Below are 27,547 nucleotides of genomic sequence, written 5' to 3'. Positions count from 1 at the left end.
TCCCTTCTGTGCTCTGGAACCAAGAAGGTGAAGGGATGGACAAATGAGAAAAAAAATGTCATCTCATTGGTGACTTAGCACAACTAGATAGAAATGGAACTGCTCAGATTATCTTGAGGGGTGCCATCTGTCCCTGATGTGTCTTTTGGCATTGGCCTGCTACAGTGTCTGAAATTTCGGTCCTCTTAAATTCAGGACAGAGTGTGATCCAGAGGCCTATGTCACAATGCACATTTGTTACCCAGGAGAGTTAATCAATAGCTTAACAAGGATGTCCCCTCTTCCAGAGTGCTCTCATGTGCTACTTGATGTCAATTACTGTTAGGGTAGCTCTGGTCCCCAGCAACCTGGTAAGTTTGTGCATGACCCCAACATTCCCTTTTGCTGCTCCTTTGTAGTCAAACATTTCTCCCATTCCAACCTAGTGTGACCACTGATCTATCCCTATAGTTTAGCCTTTTCTGGAATGTCATATACAGGATTATACAGTATGTAACCTTTTGAGAGTGGCTTTTATCACTCCCTTGAGTGATAAAAGGCATAAAGCCCTTGAGATCCATCTGTATTGTCATGGGGATCAATAGTTCATTCCTTTGTACTCTTGACTCCGGCTGTCCTGTAAGGAAGATTGTCCTGAGGAGCTATACAGCACATCCATTTACATCCTATTTACCAGAACACTTGACCACATCTAGCTGCAGAGAAATATACTCTTTAAACATGTGCCTGGCTAAAATTCTACTACCATGGAAGATGGAGAGAAAAAACGAGAAACAGATTTTAGGAACAATATTGATAAACTATAGTTTACCCAGAGGAAGAGTAGGTAGCAAGAGCATCTCAAAGTCAAATTAGCCTGAGGGAGATGGCTTACCCTATTTTAAGCTAATTCTAAAAAATAAAAATGTGAAGGTGCTTTTGTAAGGCAGAACTGAAGCACAGATTGTTTTCTACAGGTCCCCTGTGTGCTCAGGCATCCATCATCACACAACCTCCAACTTTCCTGGGTTGGGAGCCCCATGGTAAAAACAGAAACCTGTTCACAATTAGGGCTCAGGAATATGCAGTCATGGAGGGTGGACTAAAGATGCCCCAATGGTGGCCATTTTGAAAGAAGGTATTCCAAGAACAAAAAACAGAGAAGTAGAAAGCCATTCCAATCTGGAATCAGACCTGGGTATTAAAAGCAGCAGTGTTTTACAGGGATAGTGTGAAATTGTGCCTGAATATTTCTCTCCCACCCCATCACCCAGCTTCTGATCATACACAATTTCCACTCTCAGTATAAGGCTAAATAAATTAAAAACACCACCACCACACAGGAGGGAACAGCAAGAAAAATATGACTTCAATCAAGTCCTAATCCTGGAAGGTCCAAACCCTTACTACAGTACAAAACCATCCCCAATCTGGCCCCAAATTATGGTTGTCAGCCCCTAAATACCCCCTGACCATTCATCTTGCTAATTTTTCACACTTTTATCCCCTAGTCTGTATCTTTGTGGGTGCTCTTCTCTCTGCATAGATTGCACTTTGTTGTTGTTTTTTAAGATTTTATTTATTTATTTGGGGGCGGCAGAGGGAGAGAGAATCCCAGGCAGAGTCCACCCTGAGCATGGAGTCCAATTGGGGGTTCGATCTCAGAACTCTGAGATCATGACCTGAGCCCAAATCAAGAGTCCGAATCTTAACCAACTGAGCCACCCGGGCGCCCCTTCTTTCTTCTTAATAAAGTAAGTACTCTTTTTCAAGTGGATCACTTATAGGACTGTAACTGTCATAGGCCTTTTCTAACTTTCTCAGCCATAGTTAACTGCTTCCCGGTTGTACGCCCCTTGTGTCCGGGACGTGACATACAGAACATACCGCATTGTGTTGTAATACTTTTACATTCTGGTTTTTCCTTTGGACCATGGTTCGTTTGGGGCAGTAACTGTGTCTTATTTATATCTGTAACAATGCCTTGCCTATGGTAGGCATTATAGGTTTTTTGAGTGGAAGTGTAGACTTGTTCCTGAAGTCTATTATATTCTTGTAATCTCCAGTCTTCTCTGAAGCTCCAGCTCAGTGGTTCTTAGCTCTAGCAGCACATTAGAATCACCTGAAGATCTCTGTAACTCTCTTTAGAGTGGACCCCACGTATCAATTGTCCAAAGCTTTTCAGGTGATTCCGACATGCAGCCAAGGATGAGAATCCCTACGACGTCTCCAACTAGGCAGGGCCCTTCCCGCAATACCAAGGCAGGCGGACTGGTGTGCGCTCAAACTGTCGGTAATCTGCCGGCTGCCCAGTCAAACAGATGTGTATCCTGGGCTTTCCTCTTCCGGCGCAAAAATGTACACGTACCCTGCCTCAGGCCCAGCCTCATCCTAGAACCGAATTCTGCGTTTCTCCGGCCCAAATTTCAGAACCAAATCCCTGAAAGTGGGCAAGCTGAAGCAGAAAAAAAGCCTCTTCAAAGCGCCAGGAGACTCGTCGTTCTCGGTCTTTCGGGCGGTGAAAACCAAGGGTAGGGACCGGCCCCAAAGATCAGACACATTTCCTTCGGACGGCCCTTCCATCGGAGGACTGGAGGGACGTGACATCACACGTAGACAGTACTTCCAGGGTCCGGTAAGTCTCCCATACATCCACCAACGTTCCCTCACCCGGCTACAGCAACTGGAAAGCTGTGACGGACTCGCTTTAGAGCCGTCAGCTCCTTCCTTTCCCAGAAGCGTGCGCGTGCGCAGAATTTCATACGCCATATTAGAGCGCGCCGACCGCTGAGACTTCTGGGGAATGGAGTCTGTGAGAAGGCCGAACATTATTGGGAGCGCAGACGTCAGAGCCTTCGCGCAGGCGCATTACTTTCCCGACCTGACGAGGCGCCGTCTTCCTGGGTCCCGAGCACTCTGTGCCGGAGGTGAGGGCTGGGTGTTTGACTTCGAGATGCGGAGTGAGCGCAGCGGCCGAAAGAAGGGGACACTGAGAACTTGGGGGAGGTGCTGTGGGAGTAGAACGGGGTGACGCGGGCGGTGCCAGCCTGCAGAGAGACTGCAGAGAGTGTAAGTGTGTGTGTATGTGTGTGTGTACACGTCCCAGCTCGGAGAGGTGCGGACGGAAAGTTGCCCCTCGCCCCCGATGTGTGCGTGTGTTCCGTGGACTCTGGGCACTGTCAGGAGTGATCTTTCAGCATACACCCACTATATTGCCAGATCCCAACTTTCAGGTGTAAGTTTGGAGCCTTCCTCCGCCCTCGTCCTCCTTCCCATAATGTGTGTTTAATAAATATGGGTGGAATTGACATTAAATCTGTGGGGACGCCTACTCCACCCCCTCCCTCTTTCCCAGAAAACGTCTCAGATTGTCTCGGTTAGCTCCCTGTCTTGGGCCTCCATACGAGGCCCTCATTTAAGGATGGATACATCATTTTTTAGACTACATCATTGAACTTTTTTTTTTTTAATTTTAACCATGGCACTTTAACTTTTAAGCTGGTTGGAATCCATTGTTGAAACCGATGGTTATTATTTAGCTTGCTGTCAAGTTTAATTCTAGAAGTAACTACATCTCTAAGATATCTATGATTTAAAAAAGGATATTCGTGAATTGAGTCTAAGATGCAGTCCTTAAAGCTCTTGGCTTGACATATATGGTTATCCATTAAACCAATAATTAAAGCTACCTTAATGCCTAATGTGTCTGTTTCGGCTGTCACCATCATGCACAATCTTTTCTTAGTTCAGAGGAATGAATGGTAAAAGGAATGCTTTAATATCATTCTTTAGTTGCTAGGGGCCTTGATGAGGTGGAACCTTTCATGAAGGAGGTAGGATTGAGGTGAAAAAAGAAAAGGCAGGAAAGCAGCAGCAGAGCATTAGGCAGATTTGGGAGGGAGCTGATTTTAACTGGAGTGAAGTGTCAAGGAGTAGTTGGGAGATTAAGGGTGGAGAAAACTACACTGGCATGACGATACAGAGGGTCAGGACAAAACACAGGAGGCAGAGTGGATTGTATAGTTCTGATCTGAAGACTGACAGTAATAAAACTATTTGGGGACAGTAATTCTAGAGGTCATGTCCAGGACTAGAGAGAGGAAGGGACTAGTGGCAGGGAGCCAGTTAGGAATGCATAGTAATCCTGACGCAAGTTGTTACAGACCTGAATTAATGGTGTCAGTGGTAGGAAAGGATAAAAATGAATGCAGAAGAAGGGTCAGAAGGACCTGGTAACTAACTAGATTTGGGAGGAAAGAGAGCAAGGTAAAAGTTTGAATTGGGGGCATCTGGGAAAATAATAGAACATCTGACAGAAATGTCAAGCTAGGGAGAGGGGTTAATTGGGGAGTTGCATAGGAGAAGATGTTTTGAGGTGCTGGCAGAATGCCTAAATCAAAATTTGCAGTCACTTGGAAAGGCAAGCTGAGTTTGGAAGAGGTATTGGGACTAGCCTGGGAACCATCTCTGTAGAGGAGGAAAATGGAGGGCCAGGTGGATGGACTTTCTGAGCGATAGCAAGAACATTGTACAAAGACTGAGCGTTGGACAGCACCCAAGTTTCTAGGGCAAGACTGGGGAAAAGAAGCAGGAACTTGTCAGAACAATCAAAAGCAGCAGAGAAATAAAGATAAGGAGAAAACGACTATTGTAATTAGAGATGCATTGGTAATTTTCGAGCGTACAGTTTCAGGTGGTGAGGGGTGGCAAGAACAGAATAACATTCAAAAAGAGGAGATGGAATCGATAGATGTGTGTCACCAAGAAGTTTAATCATGAAAGGAAAACCCAAATGAGAACTCTTTTGCTAGAGAGAGGCCATGGGATTCGGTGAAGAAAGTTTCAGATAGACGAGGGTTGTATCTGTTTGAGGATGTGGGAAAAGAAGCTACTGGTGAGGTGGGAGATGGTGGAGAAAGAAAGACTGGGTAATGCAGGGAACAGATTCTGAGAGGCAACAGTAGTGGAAAAGGAGATAGGACACAGAGGACACTCAGGTAAAGACCCAGAAACGGAGACATTCTGTTTCATTGTCCTCACACCCCATGCTACTATGCACATAGCCGGTACTTGGACATATTTGTTGAATAGCAGGATGAATGAGTGGATGAATAGGTTGGTGTTGGGCAGTAGAAAGGAAAGCAATTTTCATCTGTTGAACAGACTGTAAGATAAATGCTTTACATTAAGTGTTCATTTACTATTAATAACTCTCTGTGAAGTAGGTGTTAAGCAACTGGAGGTCAACTTTTAGCTTAAGTAATCTGCCCAAGCCTTCCCATTAATAATTAAATGCCTGTGGAATGCTTTTTACCACACAGACTGCCTCCTTTGGAACACACTCTTGTGAGTGTTCTTCTGAAATTGAATGGTAGCCATGGAGTTTTGGAATAGCTATGGAGCAAGGATGGGACAGTAAAAGCTTTCTAGGCAAGGGCTCATTTGAAGATCTAGAATAAGAATTTGAGTTTTTTTTCTCCAGAAATACTCTGAGAACCAGTAATAGGACAAGAGAAAACAGAAGTGACTCCATGTGAATTTGGTGGATTTGGGGAGCCTTGAGTACCATTGAGCCTACTGAAGCAACCGCCAAGGTGGCGGGGGGAGTCAGCCTGGCAGGGAGCCCATGGATAATGAACACCTTGGGAATACCGACTGCTTACTTAATGGCTGGGGAGCTTTTATGCTCACCACCATTTGTAATGTGTTCAATGCTCACTTCATGAAGTCATAATCCAATAAATAAAACTTTGAAAATTGTCTTTAAGGATTTAAACATTGAGCAGTTTCAACTACAATTTCAGATGTAGTTCCACTGATTTGTTCGAAAAGTTCAGATGCTTTAGACAACATATTCAAATACTTTGATTCCAAAGTTATTACTACACTTACACTTAAACCTACTCTAAAACAGCAACAACATGTTGTAATTAATATTTTCATTATTTCTACCTTCCTAAGATTATAACATGACTTTTAGCTAATGCTAACACTTAGCATGTTATTCTATATGCTTTATATGTATTCTACTTAAGCATCACAATAACTATGAGATAGGTACTTTCATTATTCTAATTTTACAGATGGGTAAATTGAGACAGAGGTTGAGAAACTTGCCTAAGGTCATTACAGGTAGTAAGAGGCAGAGCTGGAATTTTATTTCAGGCAGTCTCTCCCGTATCTCTAAATACTAATTTACTCTCCTGTATCTCTAAATACTAATTTGGACTTCTTACTAGGGCCCAAGAGTAATATTTTAAGGCCCTCCTGAGAATGGAGGAATCTTGACAAGCAAGGGAAAGAATGCTGTCTTAACTCAGCTTGCAGGCTACTGATGATGTCTTATTTGTTTCCATTTGTGTATATATCACTCTGCCTCCTCCTAACAAGATTCAAATCCCAATCTCTCCTCAGGTCAAAATTCTTTCTTTATACTTATACTAAACATGTTTTTCCAGTAAGTTTTTTTTAAGTTTTTACCTTTTGCGTAGGTTTTAAACATTTTTGCAAACTGGTGTTCACCCTCAAGGTAATATTCTTTTAAAGTTTTGCTTGGCCAGTGTTCAATAACCCATTGTCTAGTAAATATATATTGATCTGGTCTTCTGGTGTTTTTGAAAACTTAACTGTACCTTATTAGTATCTCATAACTAATAAGATGAGATAGTGGGCTCATCTCCTAAGGGAGGAAGAATTAAGTCTGCATGGTTACTTTGCCTCTTTAGAAGAGCTCATGCTCTTTCTTCCTCTCCCCAGCACTGATTAGACCGTTTGGGGTTTGTAGTTCCTGATTCTGGGATTACTTGGTTTATCCCCATTCCCAAGATTTCTTTCTTAATGCTTATGTGAATGGACACAAGTATATAACCTAAAGATACATCTGTACTTTGTGAATAGTCATACAATTAATAGGGAAAAAAAACAAAGTACTTATTTATATTACTAAAGGTATAAACATTGCCCTCTTTGTATTACAGCCATTTTTAAAATAAATTAATTTTTCCATTTTGAGTATGGAACTCATGGTCTTTCAAAATTCAAACTATTTCATTCAACAATAATAATTTTTATAACCTGGCCAGTGGAAGCCAGAGTCACCTGATTTTTCCTATCTAAAAAATGTGGGAACAGCTCAAACTCTAAATATTCCAAACTGTACTCATTAGCTTTCCCTCTAAACCTTCTTCTTCTCTGTTGCTCATCTCCATGAATGGTACCATTGTGCACACCGTTGTTCAGATCAGTGACCTGGAAGTCATCCTTACTTCGCCCATCACCCTCAGCCTCCACTTGCAGTCTGTTCTCTGTTCTTCTTCTTCTTCTTTTCTTTTTAAAGATGTTTTTATTTATTTGTCAGAGAGAGAGCACAAGCAGGGGGAGCTGCAGGCAGAGGAAGAAACAGGCTCCCCGATGAGCAAGGAGCCTGATGCGGGACTCAATCCTAGGACCCTGGGATCATGATCTGAGCCCAAGGCAGATGCTTAACCCACTGAGCCACCCAGACGTCCCTGTTCTTCATGTCTTGACAGTAGTTCCCCTTCTGTCCATTTCTGCTGCCACTACTTTTGCAGTTTTCATCATTTTTCCTTATTTAATTATGAGATTCCTCACTGGTCTCCTCACCTCCATTCTTGCCCTCCTCTAGTCCCATTCTGCTCTAGCCACCCAGAATGGCATGGCTGCCTGTGTCGAAGGTCCCCAAGATCACCCCACATTCAGGGATTTGCTGGAAGGACGTGGGGCTCAGCCTATAGTTGCAGTCATGGCTAAGATTATGACCGTGATCTTGCAAGGATGTACAGCTAGGTCATATGGGGAAGAGACAGAGTCTGGAGAAACCCATATGCAGGCTTTCTTGTGCTCTCTCCCCGCCATGAGGGGTCCCACCATACACATCCTCTCCAGCAATGAAAATGCAACAACATGTGTGTGATGTTCCAGCTCACAAAAGCTCATTAGAGACTCAGAGCCCAAGTTTTTTTTATTGAGGGCTGGTTAGGTAGGCACCCTCTGCCTTACACATTCCAAAATTCTAGACCCTCTAGCAAGAAAGCAAGTGTTCAGCATAAATCACATTGTTTGCTCAAATAGTTTAGGCATAATGGACCACCCTTCTTTCTTAGGGAACCCTTCCAAAATCAAAGTTCCCAGACCCCAGCCAAGGACCAACCTGGCAAGTAGAACTTTCTAAGAATAGCTGTCTTGGATCTGCTGTAACTTTTCTGTATACGCCCATTCCTTCCTGTTATTTTTCCTGTACACCAAAGTAAATACATACTCATAAAAACAAAAATCAGGATATAAAGAATTATAAGAAATAGAATAAAACCACTTGTAATGCCACCACTCAAATTCCACTTACATTTTAGTATATATTCTTTTGGACTTTTTTCTATACATATATGCATACACAAATAAGTAATTTTAAGTACGCATTCTTCACTTAATATCTGTGAATTTGTTTAAAAAATTTTTTTAATAAAACATCACAAAGTTGAACTCTCCTGGTTATCTGTCCCAATTCCATATCCCTCCCTTCCCAGAGATAACTCACAATTTGGTACTTACTGTCCCATATAGATTTTTGTAGATATTATTTACCTGTTTTTAAGTTTGTTTGTTTTTTTTAAGATATATTTATTTGAGAGAGAGAGAAAGAGCGTGAGCTTGGTAGGGAGGAGCAGAGGGAGAGAGAGAATCTCAAGCAGACTCCCCACTTAGTGTGGAGCCTGATGCAGGGCTCAACCTCATGACCCTGAGATCATCTAAGATCATGACCTGAGCCAAAATCAAGAGTCAGAGGCTTAACCGACTGAGCCATCCTGGTGCCTTGTTTTTAAGTTTTATATAGATATTACACAATAATTCTAAAACTTTCTTATTTTTTGCTCAGTAATTTTTGTGATTTATTATTAACACAAGACTCTACTTCTTAATGTATAATGTTCCAATACACATAAGTTCACACACATAAAATAACAATTTATCCTTCTGATGAACATTTAAGTTGTTTGCAGTTTATCACTAGTGATCTTTTCCTCAGTGATTCGTAATGCCAGCTCAGCTGTATATCAAGTTTCCCTACATGTTTGGATATGTTGGGGGATTTTTTGTTCTAGTCTATCGGTCTATTATCTGTGTGCCTATTTTTTCATGAAAATAAAAATCACATTATAGCATAGAGGTTAAAAAACTGATTGACAGACCTGGGTTCAAATTCTACCTCAGCTTCTTTTAACCTTAACTTCCCTAATCTGTTAAATAGTACCATCCTGGGATCAAGCCCCGCATCGGGCGCCCTGCTCAGCAGGGAGTCTGCTTCTCTTTCTCCCTCTGCCTCTCCCCAGCTTGTGCTCTCTCCCTCACTCTCTCCCTCAAATAAATAAAATAAAATCTTTAAAAATTAATTAATTAAATAGTACCTACCTTATTGATTTGTGAATATGGAATTAAATTATCCTGAGAAAGAGTGCTTAGTTGGGACACCCAGTTGGCTTAGTCAGTTAAGCGTCTGACTGTTGATTTCAGCTCAGGTCATGATCTAAGAGTCACGGGATCAAGCTCCATGTCAGGCTCCCTGCTCATCAGGGAGTCCACTTGTCCTTCCCCCTCTGCTCCTCCCCCTGCTTGTGTGCTTTCTCTCTCTCAAATAAATAAAATCTTTTTTTTTTTAAGATTTTATTTATTTGACAGAGAGAGACACAGCAAGAGAGGGAACACAAGCAGGGGGAGTGGGAGAGGGAGAAGCAGGCTTCCTGCCGAGCAGGGAGCCCGAACGGGGCTTGATCCCAGGACCCTGGGAACATGACCTGAGCCGAAGGCAGACACTTAACGACTGAGCCACCCAGGCGCCCCTCAAATAAATAAAATCTTTAAAAAAAAATAAGAGTGCTTAGCACAGTGCCTGGTAAGTAGCAAATACTCAATAAATGCTAGTTATTATTAATATGATATTAAATGGTATTACAGTGTATGGATGGGCTAGATTGCAAATTATTTAATCATATCTCCTGTTTTAGAAACATAGGGTATTTCAAATTTTTCCTGTACTGTAAGGATTAAATGAGATAATACATGTAAAGTGCTTAAAAAGTTACCACATGTAGCGCTCAATAAAGGTTAGTGTTAATGATGACTAAGGATATTCTCACTTATTTCCTTAGGATAAACTCCTAGGAAAGATTTGCTGAGCCAGAATATGTGTATTCCAAGGCCCTTTATACAAATTGCAATGATCTTTCTAAAACACAAATCTGATGATAATACTTCCATGTTTAAATTCTTCAGTGATCTCCTTGCCTGTAGTCCCTCTTCCATATATGGGACCATACAAAGCTGTCCTTGATCTAGCTGGTCCCTGTCTACTTCGCCACAGCACTGCTCACAGCCTAGACCTCTGCCATTCTAAACTAGTTACAGTTGTTAATCTTGTCCATGTAAAGACCTGCCTCCTCGTTTTTGAAAAACTTGGTATTTTTCCTGCCCAGAATGTTCCACCCCCTCTCCCACATCAAAACTTACTTTACATCCCATTTCTGCCAAGGAGTCTACAGCCTCCTATGTGGGTGAGGCAAACCTCTGATGGGCTTTCATAGTTTGTCGTGGGTATCTCTTTATAGTACGGATCCATCCTATAGTGACACATTATTTGGGTTACTTGTTTGCCCTATGTTCTAAGCTATAAGCTTTTGGGGGACAAGGATAGTGTCCTAAAGTTTTTGTGTTTGGTATAAATAGTTGGTGCTGAATACATGTTGGTTGGATAGAAGGATGAGTGAATAGTAAGGATCAATACCCATATCCCCTTGACTGCAAGAGAGTAATCAGTGAGCCACCTCCTTGCCTCATCCTTCCTTGGGACCACACTTCCCGTCCCACTCATGACTCCTGGAAGTGCTTGACTTAACTGTGTTTAATTAGACTCTTGACTGTGGGAAACTGAGACCTACTCAGCTAACTCAAATAAAGGGAGTTTAGTGATAGGATTCATGCCAAGCCTAAGAAGGTTAGAGTGTTACAGCAATCCAAGAATAAATAAGACTGGTCTAAATGCAAATTGGAGCCCAGGGGTGGTACTGCATGAATTGAGGGACTTCAAAGCCAGTAAAAAACTCTTAGGTCTTTGCTCCAGTGCTTCACCACTAATGTGACCAGGCTCTTCTTCCCCACAGCCTGTGTCTAGTCTTACCAGTTCATGCCTTCCACAGACTCACGGGTTCTGCTTCCTGGTAACTTTGGCTCCCCTGATCCTCATGGCTACTTCCATCCCTTATGATATTCTTTTCAGCTCATCGCCCATCTGTTGTCCTAACATTTCTTAGTTTATATTCACCTTTTCAAGCTAGATCACATCTCAGTCTACTACCTGAGGCCTACATCAGTGTGGCTCCAGGAGTGAGACACAGCATCACGTGGAACAAAACATGGTTGCCCAATGGCTACTCCTTTAGCACAGGGCTGCAAATGGGGTATTTTTCCCTTAAAGAGGCTATGGGTGGGACGCCTGGGTGGCTCAGTCGGTTAAGCATCTGCCTTCGGCTCAGGTCATGATCCAGGGTCCTGGGATTGAGTCCCGCATCAGGCTCCTTGCTCAACAGGGAGCCTGCTTCTCCCTTTGCCTGCCACTCCTTCTGCTTGTACTCTCTCTCACTCTCTGTCTAGCAAACAAATAAATAAAAATCTTTAAAAAAAAAAAAGAGGCTATGGATATTTACTTGACATGTCTTTCCATATAGTCATTTATAAGATTTCTTAGACTTTTTATCTGGTAACATCAGGGCAATATTGAATGTGAACTTATAAATACAGTATAAGCTTCATATGTTTTTGATTCCCAGGAACAGAACTCTTCCTCTGGGATCATGGTCAAACCAGCACCCCCTTGTGTCCTGACTAGCAATATCCATGGCCTTTCATTCCAATTCTGGGTTGGGGTGGTGTTGCTCCTGGCCTTGCTTTGCTTTGCCTTCCCTTTTTGTAGGGTATTAAGAAAAAGAATAAGTATATAACTCACTGGTATTTGCAGATTTCTTGCTTTATGGGTCGGAAAACTACAAACCGTCTAAGACTGGTCTTTCTCATACCATCTTTCCCATCCCACACCTCTTCTTCATTAGGACTCTGCCCTTTTCTACAAGGAGAGCACACAGGAGGAATGGCTGCTGTGTCTCCGACTGCCAGGTGCCAGGTGAGGTGGACTTTGTGTGTCTGAAATACTCTGTGAGTCTCCAGATTGCAACCACTCTTCTTTCTCTATCTGGAAGCTTCTTCAGTCAAACCTAGCCAGGTGAATGAAGGGCTCCGGAGGGAATGCATCTTTCCCATTTGACTTGTGGTATCCATCAGTGACCTTTTCTTGCCTTGAACATGTGCCCATTAGCTTGTCACCAGGCACATGGCCACTGTGGCCTTGGCTCTGAGAGCTTTTGCCTAAAAAAATGAGGGTATAGGTCAGCTTGGATGGTTTGGGGAACAGTTCTAGTCCTGACTTCCCTTCAGTGCATCCCTCTGAGAGCAGATCCCACGAAAGTGCATCTCTCTGAGAGCGGACCCCAAGTATTCCAGGAAGTGTTGGATTAGGCTGGGGAACATGACACTTGCTGAAGAGCCCCGCAGTGAGGTGGTAAGAGTCCCGAAGAGAGATGAGTGTGGGTAGAGACATGGGGCTTGCCCCATTCCTGCCTATGGACCCAGAGTCTTGAATTCTATGCTCTGGCTTATAACTTCAGCAGGCACACTGGAGACTCATCTGGGGTTTTAGGACTGAGGGTAAAGATGCAGTCTTATACAATCACAAAGCATTAGTATGAAATGAGGGGATCCGAAGGACAACCTAATCAACACCATCATTTTAAGGATTTGTAAAAAAACCCAGATAATGGGTGGAATTCAAATAAGGTTGTAGATTATAGTATAATATCAATGATATTTTCTTGACTTTCTTTACTATACTGTGATTATATAAGAGAATATCCTTGTTTTTATAAAATTGCATAAAATATGAGTAAAGAGGCACCATGTTTGCAGGTCACTCTCAAGAAGTTGAAAAAGATAGGATAATGTGTATATACTGAGAGAGACAAAAAGATAAAGCAAATGTGGAAAATGTTAACATTTGGGGAAGCTGGGTGAAGGGTGTACATAGGCTTTCTTTGTTCTGGTCTTGCAAATTATCTGTAAGTATGAAAAAAGAGCCCCTGACATTCACAGGCTCAGCTGTGAATATAAGGATTATGACCGAGAACTTCATGCCTCAGGGAATTATGCCACTTACCCCAAGTGCTTCAAAGCCCTACTTTATCAGAACCATTTCGCTTCCCCTCCTTCCACAACCCCAGGGCTGTCACCTTTATGACTGTTTTGTCTGGTCCATATAAAGAGAAGGGTTATGAGTAAGGGACAGTGTGATTGTGTTTCCAGGAATCAGTGACATTCGAGGATGTGGCCGTGATTTTCACAGATGAAGAGTGGAGGCATCTAGTCCCTATTCAGAGGGACCTCTACAAGGAGGTGATGCTGGAAAACTATAAGAGCATTGTCTCATTGGGTAAGGAGAACTTCCCGTAAGAAGTCAGACTCTGTACTGTGTTAATGGGGGGTTGAGGGGCCAATAAATGATACCTCTTCTCCCACCTGAGTTCTGAAGCACCAAGAGACAAGATGGAAGAGTAGAAGGATATGGCTTAGGTGAGCTTCTTAATCCTGAACCCCAGCATTGGACAGACTTGCTTCCTGAGCCATAGGCAGGTTGTACAACCCCAGCCTCCCTTGCTCAGCAGCCTGTCCCTACAGTACAGGGGACCCACTCTCCAAAGGGGGAAAGGGGCAAACAAAAGAAGCTGAGTTACATATGTCCAGTTCCTCCCCCAGCTCATCAGTCAGGTAACTTACTCAGCTCCATCCAGAGGACTAAGGGTGCCATCTTGTTGAGAGAAAATTTCTCCTCAGAGAAGGAGAGGAGGGAAGGGAGAAGTGTTTCCCTTTAAAAAGAGGGCAGTAGGGGTGTAGAAATACAAGGCTGTGCCTCAGAGTAGGTCACTAGAAATGAGTTTGATTTTGAATATTTATCTTAAGTGTGGTCTTAGAGAGAGGCCCGCAGAAGGCACTTTGCTGTTATTAGAGACTTGTGTGACAAAAGGAAAATTAAGAATGACTGCTGACGGAGGTGCCTGGCCGGCTCAGTCTGTAGAGCATGCAACTCTTGATCTTGGGGTCGTGAGTTTAAGCCCCACACTGGGTGTAGAGCTTACTTTAAAAAAAAGTAAAGAAAAGAAAAAGAATGCTGGTGTGAGATATTCATGAGAAGTAAAGGTTGGGCTCCTGTACATAATGACAACCTCCTAGGAGCTTCCAGAATAAGAGACTGAGAGAGTGTGCAGATTCAGAAACAGGTATAAAATAAGCAGCAGGTGGCAGTCAAAGGAGTCACACTGCAGATTTTCTATGAGGCTGGTCAAGAATTTAAATAGGCCACATAGGAAAAACAGGATGGAATGTTCAGGGAGCATTAAGGGAGACTGCTGAGCCTTTGTCACAGACTTTGGTGGGATGAAATATTGGGGAAAATAGAATTCCTAAGATCAGAAACAGGAAGCCATAGGGAGGCAATGGATGTGGCCAATTTGTCAGCAGATGGTCAGCATTTAAGCAGATAGGTGATCCCTGGGCCCAGTAAGAAAGTGTTTCTCTTTCCCAAATTGGGGGCCCCAATGCAAGTTGAAGTTTAGACTTCAAGACTACTTCTAGGATAGATTCTATTTCTTTAAATAACCAAAAATGGATAGATTCACTTAGAAATTCGTCCCAAGCAAATAATAAGGTCAGCAGCCCCGGGTATACAAAAATGTTCATCACATCATTGTTTGTTAATAACAAGACAGTAAAAACAGTTCTGAATGTCTGTCAGCAGGAGATTAAATAAATTAGATTATTCCATACAATTAACATCATGTAGACATTAAAGTGGTGATGTAGATCTGTGCTAATTGAAATAAAATAATATTTTAAGTTTATTATGTGAAAAAAAAAATCAAGTTTACAAGTCAGCATTATTTTATAACCCAGTTTTTAACAGAATGTATCTATAGGTATCTTTCAGTTTCAAAATGAATAGAAAGAAAAAATGAATACAAAGTACAAAAGGTGATTTTTCTTTTTATTTCTACTTACCTCTAATTTTCCTACAATGAACAGGACCCACTTGTATAAATAAGAGCTTAATACCAAAGGGTAAACCAACAAACAAAATTACACGTTTTTCACTCAAGATGATCTGTTTTCATTCTTATCTTCCCTGAGCCAAGGACTGTTTCCCACCATCCTACCAGTGCTAAAGCTATGACATCCCGTTCACTTCAACGGGGAAAATAAACACATCAATTCAAATGGATTTTATCAACTTTTTGACCAAGTGCTACTTGTTCCTTTTTAGAACCTCAGTCTTGACCTCCATTCTGAGTTTCCCTCATCCTTTTGCATTACTTTGTACTCTGTATTCCTGGCGTGCACCCTCTGCCTTTCCATTTTCTCTCAGAAAGATTTGGAGGTTGGGTTTAAGCTTTGGAATAGTTATGTATTTTCATCACATACCTGGCTTGTTTCTTTCTCCCTGAGCAGGACTTCCAGTTCCTCAACCTGATGTCATTTTTCAGTTGAAGAGAGGGGATGAGCCTTGGATAGTTGATCTTCATGGATCTGAGGAGAGAGAATGTCCAGAGAATGTCTCTCTAGGTAACTGTGTATGAACAGGGCAGGGCAGAGTTTTGTTTTGTGGTTGTTATTTGGGTGTGTGGGAAAGAGGCTTGGGTACCATGTTTTTCTCACATTCACATCTTCTGCTTTCGTGTTTATTCTCTGTCACCCACCGCTTTCATTTTTTTCTCCACACCTGTAAGTGTTACTCATCTTTATCCACCAAATGTTATTATTCTGTCAGATCTGTCATGTTGCCCATTCACACTTTGATATTCCTGTTGCCACCGTCCCCCCCACTTACCATATTCTCCTAATTATCCTGGCCATGCGCCCAATGGAAAGTCTTCTCTCTTCTGAGCTGTCCACTGTCAGTTCTGTTCCCTTTCCAAGTCTCAGTCTTCTCCCAGTGCAAAAAACTGTCTGTGGGAGCAAGTGGGGCGGTTACCATACACTACTGTTCCAATTTATTGTAGCATCTCTTCTTTCTGCTGTAGTAGTTCCTACCCCAGGAAAGAAACTACAACTGTATTTTCTGTCCATTCCAGACTGGGAGACTAAGCCTGAGATTCACGGTGCTTCAGAAGAAGAATCAGAAGGAACAGCGAGGGGAAAGCTTGGAGGAGAAGTTCCTGTGTGTCCTAAATTTGAAGCTCATGCACTGGAGGATGAGTCGGAAGAAGGAAAGGAGAGCCCTGCCGTCCAGACCTGCAAGAAGTCCCTTTCCCAGAAGGAAAGCTTGCAGCAAGGGTCTACCCCTCTCAAGAAAATTCTCACTAAAGAGAGAGACCAGGAATGCAGCCACTGTGGGAAGACCTTTTTTGACCACTCATCCCTTATCCGCCACCAGAGGACTCACACTGGAGAGAAGCCCTATGACTGTCACGAGTGTGGGAAGGCCTTCAGTCACAGGAGCAGTCTCAGTAGACATCTGATGTCTCACACTGGGGAGAGCCCCTACGAATGCAATGCGTGTGGGAAGGCCTTTTTCGACCGGTCATCCCTAACTGTCCATCAGCGAATTCATACTGGAGAGAAGCCCTTTAAATGCAGCGAGTGTGGGAAAGCCTTCTTTGACCGTTCATCCCTTACCCGACACCAGAGAATCCATACCGGAGAAAGCCCTTATGAATGTAATCAGTGTGGGAAAGCCTTTAGCCAGAAGAGTATTCTTACTCGACATCAGCTCATCCACACTGGCAGGAAGCCTTATGAATGTAATGAGTGTGGGAAAGCCTTCTATGGTGTCTCATCCCTGAACAGACATCAGAAAGCTCACACTGGAGAGCCGCACTATCAGTGCAGTGAGTGTGGGAAAGCTTTCTTTGACCGCTCATCCCTTACACAGCATCAGAAGATTCACACTGGAGACAAGCCATATGAGTGCACCGAATGTGGGAAAGCCTTTAGCCAGAGATGCCGGCTTACGCGACATCAGAGAGTGCATACAGGAGAGAAACCCTTTGAATGCAGTGTGTGTGGGAAAGTGTTCAGTTCTAAATCGTCTGTTATTCAACATCAACGACGTTACGCCAAACAAGGAATAGATTGAGTTGGTGAAAGCTTTAGTCAAAGGACCTCCATAGAAACTCAAGATAGGTCTTCCCCATCATAAGCAAATCCATCCTTTGAGCATTCTACCTATTCTGGCTACTAATCTCCTTTTTCATCTCTGCTACCACAGTGTGAATAAACATTCTCTACCTACCATGTTATAGAACTGACATGGGATGCCAGAAGTTAGGATGTGACTCTAAAGGGTCGACATTTTGCGGAAGTTTGTCAGACAACAGGATAAATATTAGGAGGTGATCCTCAGACACGCCTCTTGTCTGAGGCCCCAGATATCACTGCACTTTAATAACTGGAGGCTTGAACAGGAGGGAAGGCAAAATTGGAGCAGCACTGTTGTTTCCAGAACAGTTCTTTTTATTGCTGTGTCCCTTTCTCTGGGAGCTTTTTTGGGCACCAACCTTGTTCTTTGTGTCCCAGCTTTTAGGTTCCTCCTCCTCCTACTACTACTACTAGTTAGCACTTACTGAGTGCTTATTATGGGGTAAGCACTCATCGGAGAGTTTGGGAAAGAGTAGATTATTTGGTCCTCTCACCAACCCTGTGAAGTAGAAGTAGGTACTATTACTATCCTTGTTTTACAGGTGAGCAAACTGAAGTTTATAGGTGTTAAATAATTTGCCCAAAGTGACACAGCTAGTAAAAGGTGAAGCTAATCCTTGAATACAAGTCTACCTTCAAAGTCTGTTCTCTTAACCATTATGGTATATGGTTAGTTTAATAATTTATGTACATGTATTATCTCCTCAACTAGATTGTAAGCACTTGGAGGCGTGACTTATGTGTCTTTGCATCTCACACAGTGCCTTGCACATAATAGGTGCTCAATAAATATTTATCTGAATTAATGACTTTTCTACTTACCGAGTTCTCTCTATTTAAAACACCTCTTGGATGTCCATCCTGTGTCTGAATTTTCAGTCTACCCTACACCTTTTTCCTTTCAGGCTCCCATTACTGTGGTAGTCACTTCCTAATTTGAATTCTTCCCTCTTCACCATTGAACAGAGGTATGCTAAGCTCTGGTAACCCCCCAACTGAAGATTCATGTCTCACATAAAATCTGATGTGAGTCAGTCTGTCTTACTCCATCCTCATCATTTAGAACATGTTGCCTCTAAGGTTATCATGAAAGAGAAAACTGGAAGATATTTTAGGATATTTTTAAGGGCCATCACTTGTGTTCACATCTCATAAACCAGAACCCAGCACCAGAGGCTAGGAAAGTAAACAAGCACCTCAATATTTGGTTAACATCAAAAGCTTCTGTCACAAATTACATTTTGCACATTACTCTTAGACCAGTCTTTCTAAATGACCCCTTCCTGCTCATCATTGCCATACTCAAGACCTAAAATATCTCCCTGTTTAATGAAAGCTTCTCTGAACGTTTAAGGTCTGCCTTGATGTGATTCCACATCACTGAACTTTAAGTTCTGACTCCCTAAATTCTTCTATGCCCTGGGCCCAGCCCTATATTTTTATTTTATTAAAGGTCAGGGACTAGGCAGCTTTAACCCTAGGTATCTGCATTCCCTTCCTAGTTGCTTGATGTGAAGCCTGGAAGAGGACTTGATTCTGAAAGGCTGTCTGGAATTTAGCTTGCCTGCATGAATCCCAGTGGACCAAGATGCATTTCTCCTGAGAGGTAAAGTCAGATTCAAGAAGCTGGATTGCCAAACAGAAGGGCCCCCCCCCAATCTACTAACAACCCTATTTGTCCACCTTTCTTAAAGCAGATGAGTGACAGGGAAGAATTCACATGTGAACTCTTGAAGCAACTTGAAGAAAAACACTTCAGAGAGTGCAGAATCTTTCAGAGTGGATAATATCTGGTATTATTTAATAATGTCAAGTAGAAAATAAAAGGGACTATTGATGAACTTTTGACCAATGACTAAATCTGAGAGTTCTGAATCTTCAATTTATTCCCCTGTTAAAAGTAAATTGAGGATCAAGTATTTCCCCAAGATATTCTGCCATTGTCAGCAAGATGAGACTAGAACAAATTCAGAATACTAATGGAGTTTTGAGTATAGTGTTAAGTGAAACAGAATGGGGACATAAATAGGATAGTTTCCCTTTGTTCCCTTTTTAAATTTGGTGATCTGCAGAGCATTTTTAAAAATGTGAAGTACTCTTCCACCTCCTACTAAAAATTCTGAGGGAAGGGCCATTTTCCCTTTTAACTGATATCTTCCAAGAGGGCATACAGTACTGGAGATCTTAAATTTTGAGGGTTTTTTTTAAAAAGATTTTATTTATTTATTTGACACAGAGAGAGACAGCGAGAGCAGGAACACAAGCAGGGGGAGTGGGAGAGGGAGAAGCAGGCTTCCCGCCGAGCAGGGAGCCTGATGCAGGGCTAGATCCCAGGACCCTGAGATCATGACCTGAGCCGAAGGCAGATGCTTAACGACTGAGCCACCCAGGCACCCCCTTTTTTAAAGATTATTTATTTGAGAGAGAGAGCATGAGAGGGGAGAGGGCCAGAGGGAGAAGCAGACTCCCTGCTGAGCAGGGAGCCTGATGTGGGACTCGATCCTAGGACTCCAGGATCAGGACCTGAGCCCAATGCAGTCGCTTAACTAACTGAGCCCCCCAGGTGCCCAAATTTTGAGGTTTTAGCTTCACCAAGTGATCATTAGGAGTATCAAATCTTGGAATCAGAAATTGGTCAAATTGGAAGTATGCCATATTTTTAAAATTGAAAATGAAACTGGTGGAATTTTAATATTTCGTTCAATATTTGAATTTAATTTTTTTTTAAGATTTTATTTATTTATTTGAGGGAGAGAGAGAGAGAGAGAGCACGAGAGGGGAAAGGGTCAGAGGGAGAAGCAGGCTCCCCGCCGAGCTGGGAGCCTGATGTGGGACTCGATCCCAGGACTCCGGGATCATGACCTGAGCCGAAGGCAGTTGCCCAACCAACTGAGCCACCAAAATCTCATGCAATGTTATTTCAACATGTAATCAATATAAAAATTATTGAGATACCCTACATCCTTTTTTAAAAAACTAAATCTTCAACTACTTTGTATTTAGAGCACATCTCAAATTCAGACTAGCCACATTTCAAGTGCTCAGCAGCCACCTGTGGCTAGTTGTATTGAACAGCACAGTTTTGGATAGCCATCTGGAGCTTTTAGAGGGAAAAGATAAAGGGATTATTTTGATCATTGGAGATGTTGGAGGGATGCTTGCTTCTGGCCATGTGGCAAGCTCTCTGCACCTGTAGAAGGCAGTCTTCTGCTTCCAGTAGGTTAAGTGGTGTCCAAGCCTGGGAAGCCTGTTGTTACCATCCCTCGGACACATTTTTAACAGATCTCAAAACAGCTGCTCTGATCTCTGTGTGCCTGACTCCTTTGTTCTGAGTTGAATCTTTTATTATCTCAGGTGGGGAAGAGATGTTATGTATGAACCTTTAACAACCCAACCAGGATATGGAGGAGGAAGTATCTAAGGTTGCCAGTTAGTGAAAGATAAAAGATACTTTGTGTGATCATTTCACCTTTTCTGAGCAGGATATTAGAATCCATTTATTATGATTCTGGAGGGAGGAGGATGTTCTGTTAGAATGTGCAAAGCACAAAAGGGTGCTGGCGATGGATGTGCCCAGTAGAAGCCACTAGAGCTCCCCCACCACCCCAAAATTGTCAATATAAAACATTCAGAAAAATTACAGCCATGATGATAAAGTTGGAGGACCTGGGAGTGCTTTGTCCCACCATTTCCTTTCTGATTCCTTGATTTGTCTGGTCAAAAAGCTAGATCCTGGAAGTTAACTATCTCTGATAATACAGAAAAGCTAATGAAATGGAGTCAACTGTAGCTACTTCTGTGCTTCACCTTGTTTCTACATTGGAAGGTAGCTGTAAGTTGCCCTTTGACTGATATGTAGACACTGATCTAGTTAACACATTCTTTTCTGTACCCATTAAGTTGATCCACCAATAGCAGTGTAAATTTAATTTCACCTAACACACTAGCAATTTACTTTTACTGGCCTGCCACTGAGATTTTTTTGTTTGCATTATACCATAATTTGATAAAGCAAGATTTAAATCATTAAAATAATGAAATTATTCATCATACTAATGACAGTATCTGTTAAAAAGAGAAGAAGAAAAAGCCAATAAATAGCATGTAATCAAGTTAGTCACTGCCCTGGGCACCTGAGGCTCAATCCCACTGGGACCTGTGAGTCATGTTGAATGAGCCTCGGAATTGTCTGCCCCTGACGTGGGGAGCATTTATCTGCTGGCTCCCATCCCCTGTTGGTTAAGTGTTGCTGCGTGTACACCCAAGGTTTCTGTAGCCATCCCCCATGGCAAAGTCAGAGACTAACTCCAGGGAGGAAAGTGACAAGGGTGGGGTACAACTGAAGGGAGGGTTTATCTGATTATGTTTGTGCAAATGTATTTGCTGCAGCATGGCTGGGGTAAAATTTGGGCCAAGAGAAGATGAGGTAGTGTACCCAATAGAGAGTGAGCTCAATTGAATATATTGAGCTTGAGATGCTTGTGAAATATCCAGACATATGTGGAAATGTTCTGTAGGTAAGACTGAAGTTAAAAAGAGTAATCTCAGATATATGGATATCTGAAACCATATGAGTGGTGGGAAATAGCTTATCAAAGTGTAGGTAGGAAGAGACTAGGATCTAGGATAGGTCCTTGAAGAACACTGAGATTAAACGGGCATGAAGAAAGGAAGAGCCCATAAAAGGAGAGTGAATAGAAGAGGATAGGGAGGTAAGAGAACCACTAGGTGAGAGCAGGGTCACAGGAAAGACTTTCAAGAAAAAGAATAGTAAACAGTATTCAATGTTGCCAAGTGGTCAAGAAAGACAAAGCCTTAGCCTTTTCACGAAGATGGCACCAAAGGCAAAGAAGGAAAACCCTGCTCCTCCCAAAGCAGAAGCCAAAGCAAAGGCTTTGAAGGCCAAGAAAGCCGTGCTGGGGCATCCACAGTCACAAAGAAAAGATCCGCAAGTCACCTACATTCCCACAGCCCAAAACACTGTGTCTCTGAAGGCAGCCCAAATACCCTCCAAAGAGCACCCCCAGGAGAAACAAGTTTAACCACTATGCCATCATCAATTCCCCCGACTATGGAGTCAGCCATGAAGAAAATATAAGACAACAACACAGTTGTGTTCGTTGTGGATGTCAAGGCCAATAAGCACCAGATCAAACAGGCTGTGAAGAAGCTCTATGACATTGGCAGAGCCAAGGTCAACACCCTGATCAGGCCCGAAGGAGAGAAGAAAGCATGCGTCCAACTGGCTCCTGACCATGATGCTTTGGATGTTGCCAACAAAATTGGGACCATCTAAACTGAGTCCAGCTGGCTAAATCTAAATATAAATTTTTTTCACCATGGTTGGGGGGGAGACAAAGCTTTAGCGTTCCCTCCCCCCACCCCCCATGTTTGTCGGTAACTTGGATGGTGGCGCCAAAGCCATATTGGAATGAATTTGGTTAAGGAATGAGTGGGGGGAGTGGAAGGTAGAAATAGAAAATATCCTCAGTGCTGAGTAATTTGGCTTTGAGAAGAAGGAGAGGTCAAGATTGGTAGTTGGAGGGGGAAGTAAGACTAAGCGAATACTTCTTTTAAAATGTGAGAGATGTGAACACGTATCAGGATGCCTTCAGGTACAGGGGACAGAAAATTCTTCCCCAACTTGCTTAAGCCTAAAGGGACTTTATTAACATAGATTTGTAAAGCCCCAGTGTGCTCTTTTTTATTGTTATAATTGGAGAGGCTGTAGAATGGACGTAAGGAAAGGCAAATTTTTACATCTGATTACAGGCAAGTATGGGAATTCTCTCTGATGCTTCTTCCGGTCCACCCCCATTCCGAAAGTGAGGGAGAAGATGAAGTAGCAGGTGCCTGAGGAGAGCAGAGGTTACAAATATCCTCCTGGAGAACTGGATAGAAACCTGCATAAAAACAGAGGCATCCACGGTAGGGATCCGCCTGGGGCAGGCGAACAGGGCCAGGAGACAGCTTTGGTTCTTCACCCTTCGGCTTCCCTTCATTTTTACCCCAAATGTCTCCTTCCACCTTTTGAGGAACGTATTCGTGTACCCCGTTTGGTACCTTAGGGGGCGGGGCCTCCGAAAACGGGCTGGGCCTCTGGTTTTCCGCTACTCCCGCGGCCTTCTGGGAATCGTAGTTTTCTGAGGGCACTGTGCGCAGGCGCTCTGTGGTCCTTGCTCCTTGTGGGGCCGCCGCGAGCAGGTTGGCACCCAAGGTGAGGAACAGGGGTCGGGTGTGGTGGAAGCGGCGGCCGAGGGAGGGAGGTGCCGAAGAAAGGACGGGGAAGGAAGGAGGGATGCGAGGCGCGGTGACGTGAGGCTGGACCCGAAATGGGGTGTTTCGTACTATCCCTGGCCCCCGCCCCTAGGCTGCCCTTGATCCGACCTGCGGCGGGGCAGGGGAGGAGGCGCCAGCTGCAGGACAGGCACGACTCAGGGCGACGACGTGGCAGCGAGGTGAAGCGAGATGTCGCTAGCCTGGTCCCGGAGTGTGAGATGACGTGCTCTGGGGTGCACAGAGCCGCACTCCGCAGTGCGTATTCCCCGAGTAGAATGGCGCATTCCCTCCCTTAGCCTTCTTTTCCGAAGCTCGCCCTGCGGTCCTTCCCCTGCTTACCTGTGGCAGGGGTTCAGTACACCAGGACTGAACTGACTCCGCGGAAACCAGCTGGTCCATCTTTCCCGGAAAGCACCTCCGCTCCGTGGGCCAGGTTCAGGCGTTTCAAGCTCTTACACCTGGCTCGTTGGAGCTGCCCAGTGGCGCTCCCTCTTCTGAGCGCTGCTTTCCAATGCCAGCCAGACTTTCGTGCAAAACTTGGTATTTCAGTTAGTCTGCAAATAGTTCTTGAGTACTAACTATGTGGAAGTAGCTTTCTTAGTGTGAGGGAAGCAAGATGTGGCTCCCAAGATTTACCACCTACTTGGAAAGATACAAAGATACTTATATACTAGGTGATTGAATCAGAAATCTGAAAGTTCAAAGAAGATAAAGACCCTGACTCTTTGTTTCGTGATGTGGATCCATTTGGTTGTAGATTGGAAAAGAGTATATAGGCTTGGCTGGAAGCATCCATAGCTTATTTTAATGACACTGGTGGGCATCTTAAGATTAATATCACCTTCTGAGTTCTGTGAGGCACATTGGATGCTGTGTCCTCTATGTACCCCCAGGACTCTAAAGAGGTCTTAAGAGGAGAGGTCTGGTAGCAGAACATGAAGAATGAAACCTTAGGTGAGGAAGGTAGAAGCTTGCCTTTGCTACCTGTCTGAGTCTCTGGGTTGCAAATTACAGAAACCCAGCTCAAACTAGTATGGAGGGGTTCATTTTGAGGATACTTGGTTAGGTCACGGAGCCCCAAAGAAAAGACTACAGGTGTGTAAACCGGAACAAAACAAATTCAGGACCCTCTCTTAACCCCTTGCCCCTTCTTCTGTATGCCCTTATGTTTCATATTTCCCTGTCACTGCTGACTGGCTTTTTCTGCTCTCAGATGGCTTGACAAAATGTGACTGTCAAGGGCCCTCACGTGGAGCCTCATGAGAAGAGACTGATCTCTTTTTCTTGGTTCCACTTTCAAAATTCCATGGGAAGGACTAATTTGTTCAGATGCCAGTCAGCTTTGGCCAGGAAATGGAGTCAGTTTTTATTATTGTATGGATGTGGGTGAAGCTATTTCCTTGAAAAGAGTGAAGTGTTGGCAGAGCTCAAGAGACAGAACAATAGCTGCTGCTGGTTGCCTGTCACTCACCTTGAAGTAGAACTACTAAGAAAATTACTTTATGTAGAGTAGTAGGCCTGTCCTGGCCATAGTCCCTTTCTCTGAGAACTGCTCTTTGTGCTCCTTGGGAATGGCTGAGTGGGCAAGAGGTGGAAACATGATCTAAGGTCATTAGTCTCTCAATGGCTAACAACCGATAGGGCCTTGAGAATTCTAAGTAGGAAACAGAGACCATGGCCAGTTAATTGTGGGTGTTAGATCAGTAAGCCCAGGAGGGCTGGGAGTTAAAGAACTTATTGAACCTTATCTATACAGAGGACAATGTTCTGAGAACATTCCTCTGAGAACATTGTCTTGGGGGATGAAAAGATGCAAGACCCATTTAGCCCTTGCTGGCTTGAGAGAGTACCTTTTGTTTCAGCACCATTCTCATTTGTGGTCGCCTCTATGCACATGTCAGATGGCCTGCATACACAGAAACTATAAATATAATCTTGCTATTGGCCATTCTAAATATCCAAGATGGCATATACAGGTTCTCTATGTAGAGCTCTTAAGAGCAAGAGGTAAAGATATGCAGCGCCGTCATCCTTCAATATCCAGTGGGGTACGCAAGTCTATTAATGAAAAAAATAAAATCTGATTGGTAGTGGATCACAACCATAATTGGAATCCAGAAGATGGTGCCAAGTAGGATTTATCGCACTGGATCATATGGATTGTATTATATGGAATCAGCCTCCGATGAGCACTGATGGATCCCTTTACCCGTTCTTTTCTACTCTTCAGTCCTCCCTACTAGTACTGACTCCATCTTGCAACAACTTTTGTCATAAATCCCTGACAGAATATTGTTATAGTAGTCTCTGTGGGCAAGCTTGGGGAGACCATTGTTCCTTGGCTCCACTTCTGGAAGGGTTTTTCACTTTCCCTGACTAAAACTTCTGTCAGATGAATGAATTTTTCTCTTGAGAATATTGTTCTCTCTCATGTCTTCCAGGTACTGTTATGTCACAGGTTTTCTCCATATCAGGCCCAAAGATGAGTAGGATTAGAAAGAAGAGGACAGAGATTCTTCATCCTGTTCCAGATGTATAGTTATTCTGTGTAGTCTGCCTTCGTTTTTTGATATTTGATTGCTGACAGCTCTTAAGACTCACCCCTCCTTCCCCTGGTGTCCCACACCTGAACAAGCTGATAAGGAAGCCTGAATGCTCTCTCCCTGGGCATTGGCAAGAGGTTCACATCACACAACTCCCTTCCTGTGGGCATGGGAACACTCACCCTGGCCCTAACCACAATAAAAACCCAGGCCAGTCTCCTTTCCTCACTTTCTCAAGCCATTTTGGGCCTGCTTGAGAGACCTACCCTGGTCTCTCCCAGAGACCTCAGTTACGTAAGTAATAAACATTTTCATACACTTGGTCTGTGTTTATGTGGCATCATCATTCTCAATATTGGAACCAAACTTTGGGTGGGGCCTATCTGCCTCTGCAGGTGACCATTACACTCTGGATACTCTAGCTCTCTAGCTAATCCTTTATTTCCCATGGTCTTCTGTGATGCCAGCCAATGCTGCAAGGGCAGTGGTCAGTCAGTCCATCCTGGTTGGTCCTGCTGCCCTGTTTCTCCTGCAGGAGAAGCAATTGTATTCAGTCCTGAACTCACCATTGAATATCTGGGTGTCATTTTGCATATAGCCTCCTAGTTCTATGGAAACTTTAAAAATGACTAACAGAGGTGCTTGGCTGCCTCAGTTGAAGGAGTGTGCAACTCTTGATCTCAGGGTTGTGAGCTCAAGCCCCATGTTGTGTGTGGAAATAATAAACTAAAAAATAAATAAATAAACTTAAAAAAATGACTCTACCAAAAAAAAAAAAAAATGACCCTAAAGAAACTGGCTGGAAATTCTAGAATTTGGTGTCTGACTCTGTTTCTTGGTTGGATGAGACCCGGTCACTTTCTTGAAACTTTGGCAATCAGGAAGGAATTAGGACAGGAGGCCAGTGCTCTTCAGATCCCGGTAAGGGCCACAGATGTCATGAGGCCTAGATGCTGTTTAATTACAGTATTCTTATAATGCCCACTGTACCCTAAAAACAACACCTGAGTTGGCTTGAATGTATTTCTGGTCCTTAGAATGAAACAAAACTTGACTAATACACTAATAAACTAATTTGCTTTTACTTTTTAATTCTTGATCATATAGGCTTCACACTAGCTTTATTTTTTGTTTTTTTAAGATTTTATTTATTTATTTGACAGAGAGAGCCCAAGTAGAGGGAGCAGCAAGCAGAGGGGTGGGAGAAGCAGGCTTCTCACTGAAGAGGGAAGCCTGATATGGGGCTTGATCCCAGGACCCTGGGATCATGACCTGAGCTGAAGGCAGACGCTTAACTGACAGAGCCACCCAGGCTCCCCATTCACGTTAGCTTTTAAAAAAAATGTTAGTATAAGCATCCTCCTGGTCATCTTGAACTTAAAAGTCAAATTGGGTTATTTATTAAATTGCTTATTTATGTCAAAATACTACAGAGTACAATG

General features: G+C 43.2%; 1 protein-coding gene across 5 annotated transcripts; it reads left to right on the top strand.

Annotated features, from left to right (window-relative positions):
• Positions 1-1,604: 1,604 nt before the first annotated feature.
• ZNF2 (zinc finger protein 2) lies at positions 1,605-18,077 on the top strand. Of its 5 annotated transcripts, none has more exons than XM_035728790.1 (5): positions 1,605-2,614; positions 12,096-12,166; positions 13,399-13,525; positions 15,595-15,708; positions 16,218-18,077. In XM_035728790.1, the coding sequence occupies exons 2-5, from the start codon at positions 12,134-12,136 to the stop codon at positions 17,219-17,221; spliced, it is 1,278 nt and encodes a 425-aa protein (XP_035584683.1). In that variant the 5' UTR covers positions 1,605-2,614; positions 12,096-12,133; the 3' UTR covers positions 17,222-18,077. The 5 variants fall into 5 exon arrangements, with proteins under 5 accessions (XP_035584683.1, XP_035584682.1, XP_035584685.1 ...); XM_035728789.1 differs by lacking the exon at positions 1,605-2,614 and adding an exon at positions 2,789-2,906; XM_035728791.1 differs by lacking the exon at positions 1,605-2,614 and adding an exon at positions 2,872-3,048.
• The last annotated feature ends 9,470 nt before the right edge of the window (positions 18,078-27,547 follow it).

Source organism: Zalophus californianus, chromosome 8 (genome assembly GCF_009762305.2).
Source record: "Zalophus californianus isolate mZalCal1 chromosome 8, mZalCal1.pri.v2, whole genome shotgun sequence".
Classification (NCBI taxonomy): Eukaryota; Metazoa; Chordata; class Mammalia; order Carnivora; family Otariidae; genus Zalophus; species Zalophus californianus.
This window is presented reverse-complemented; position numbering and strand designations above follow the sequence as displayed.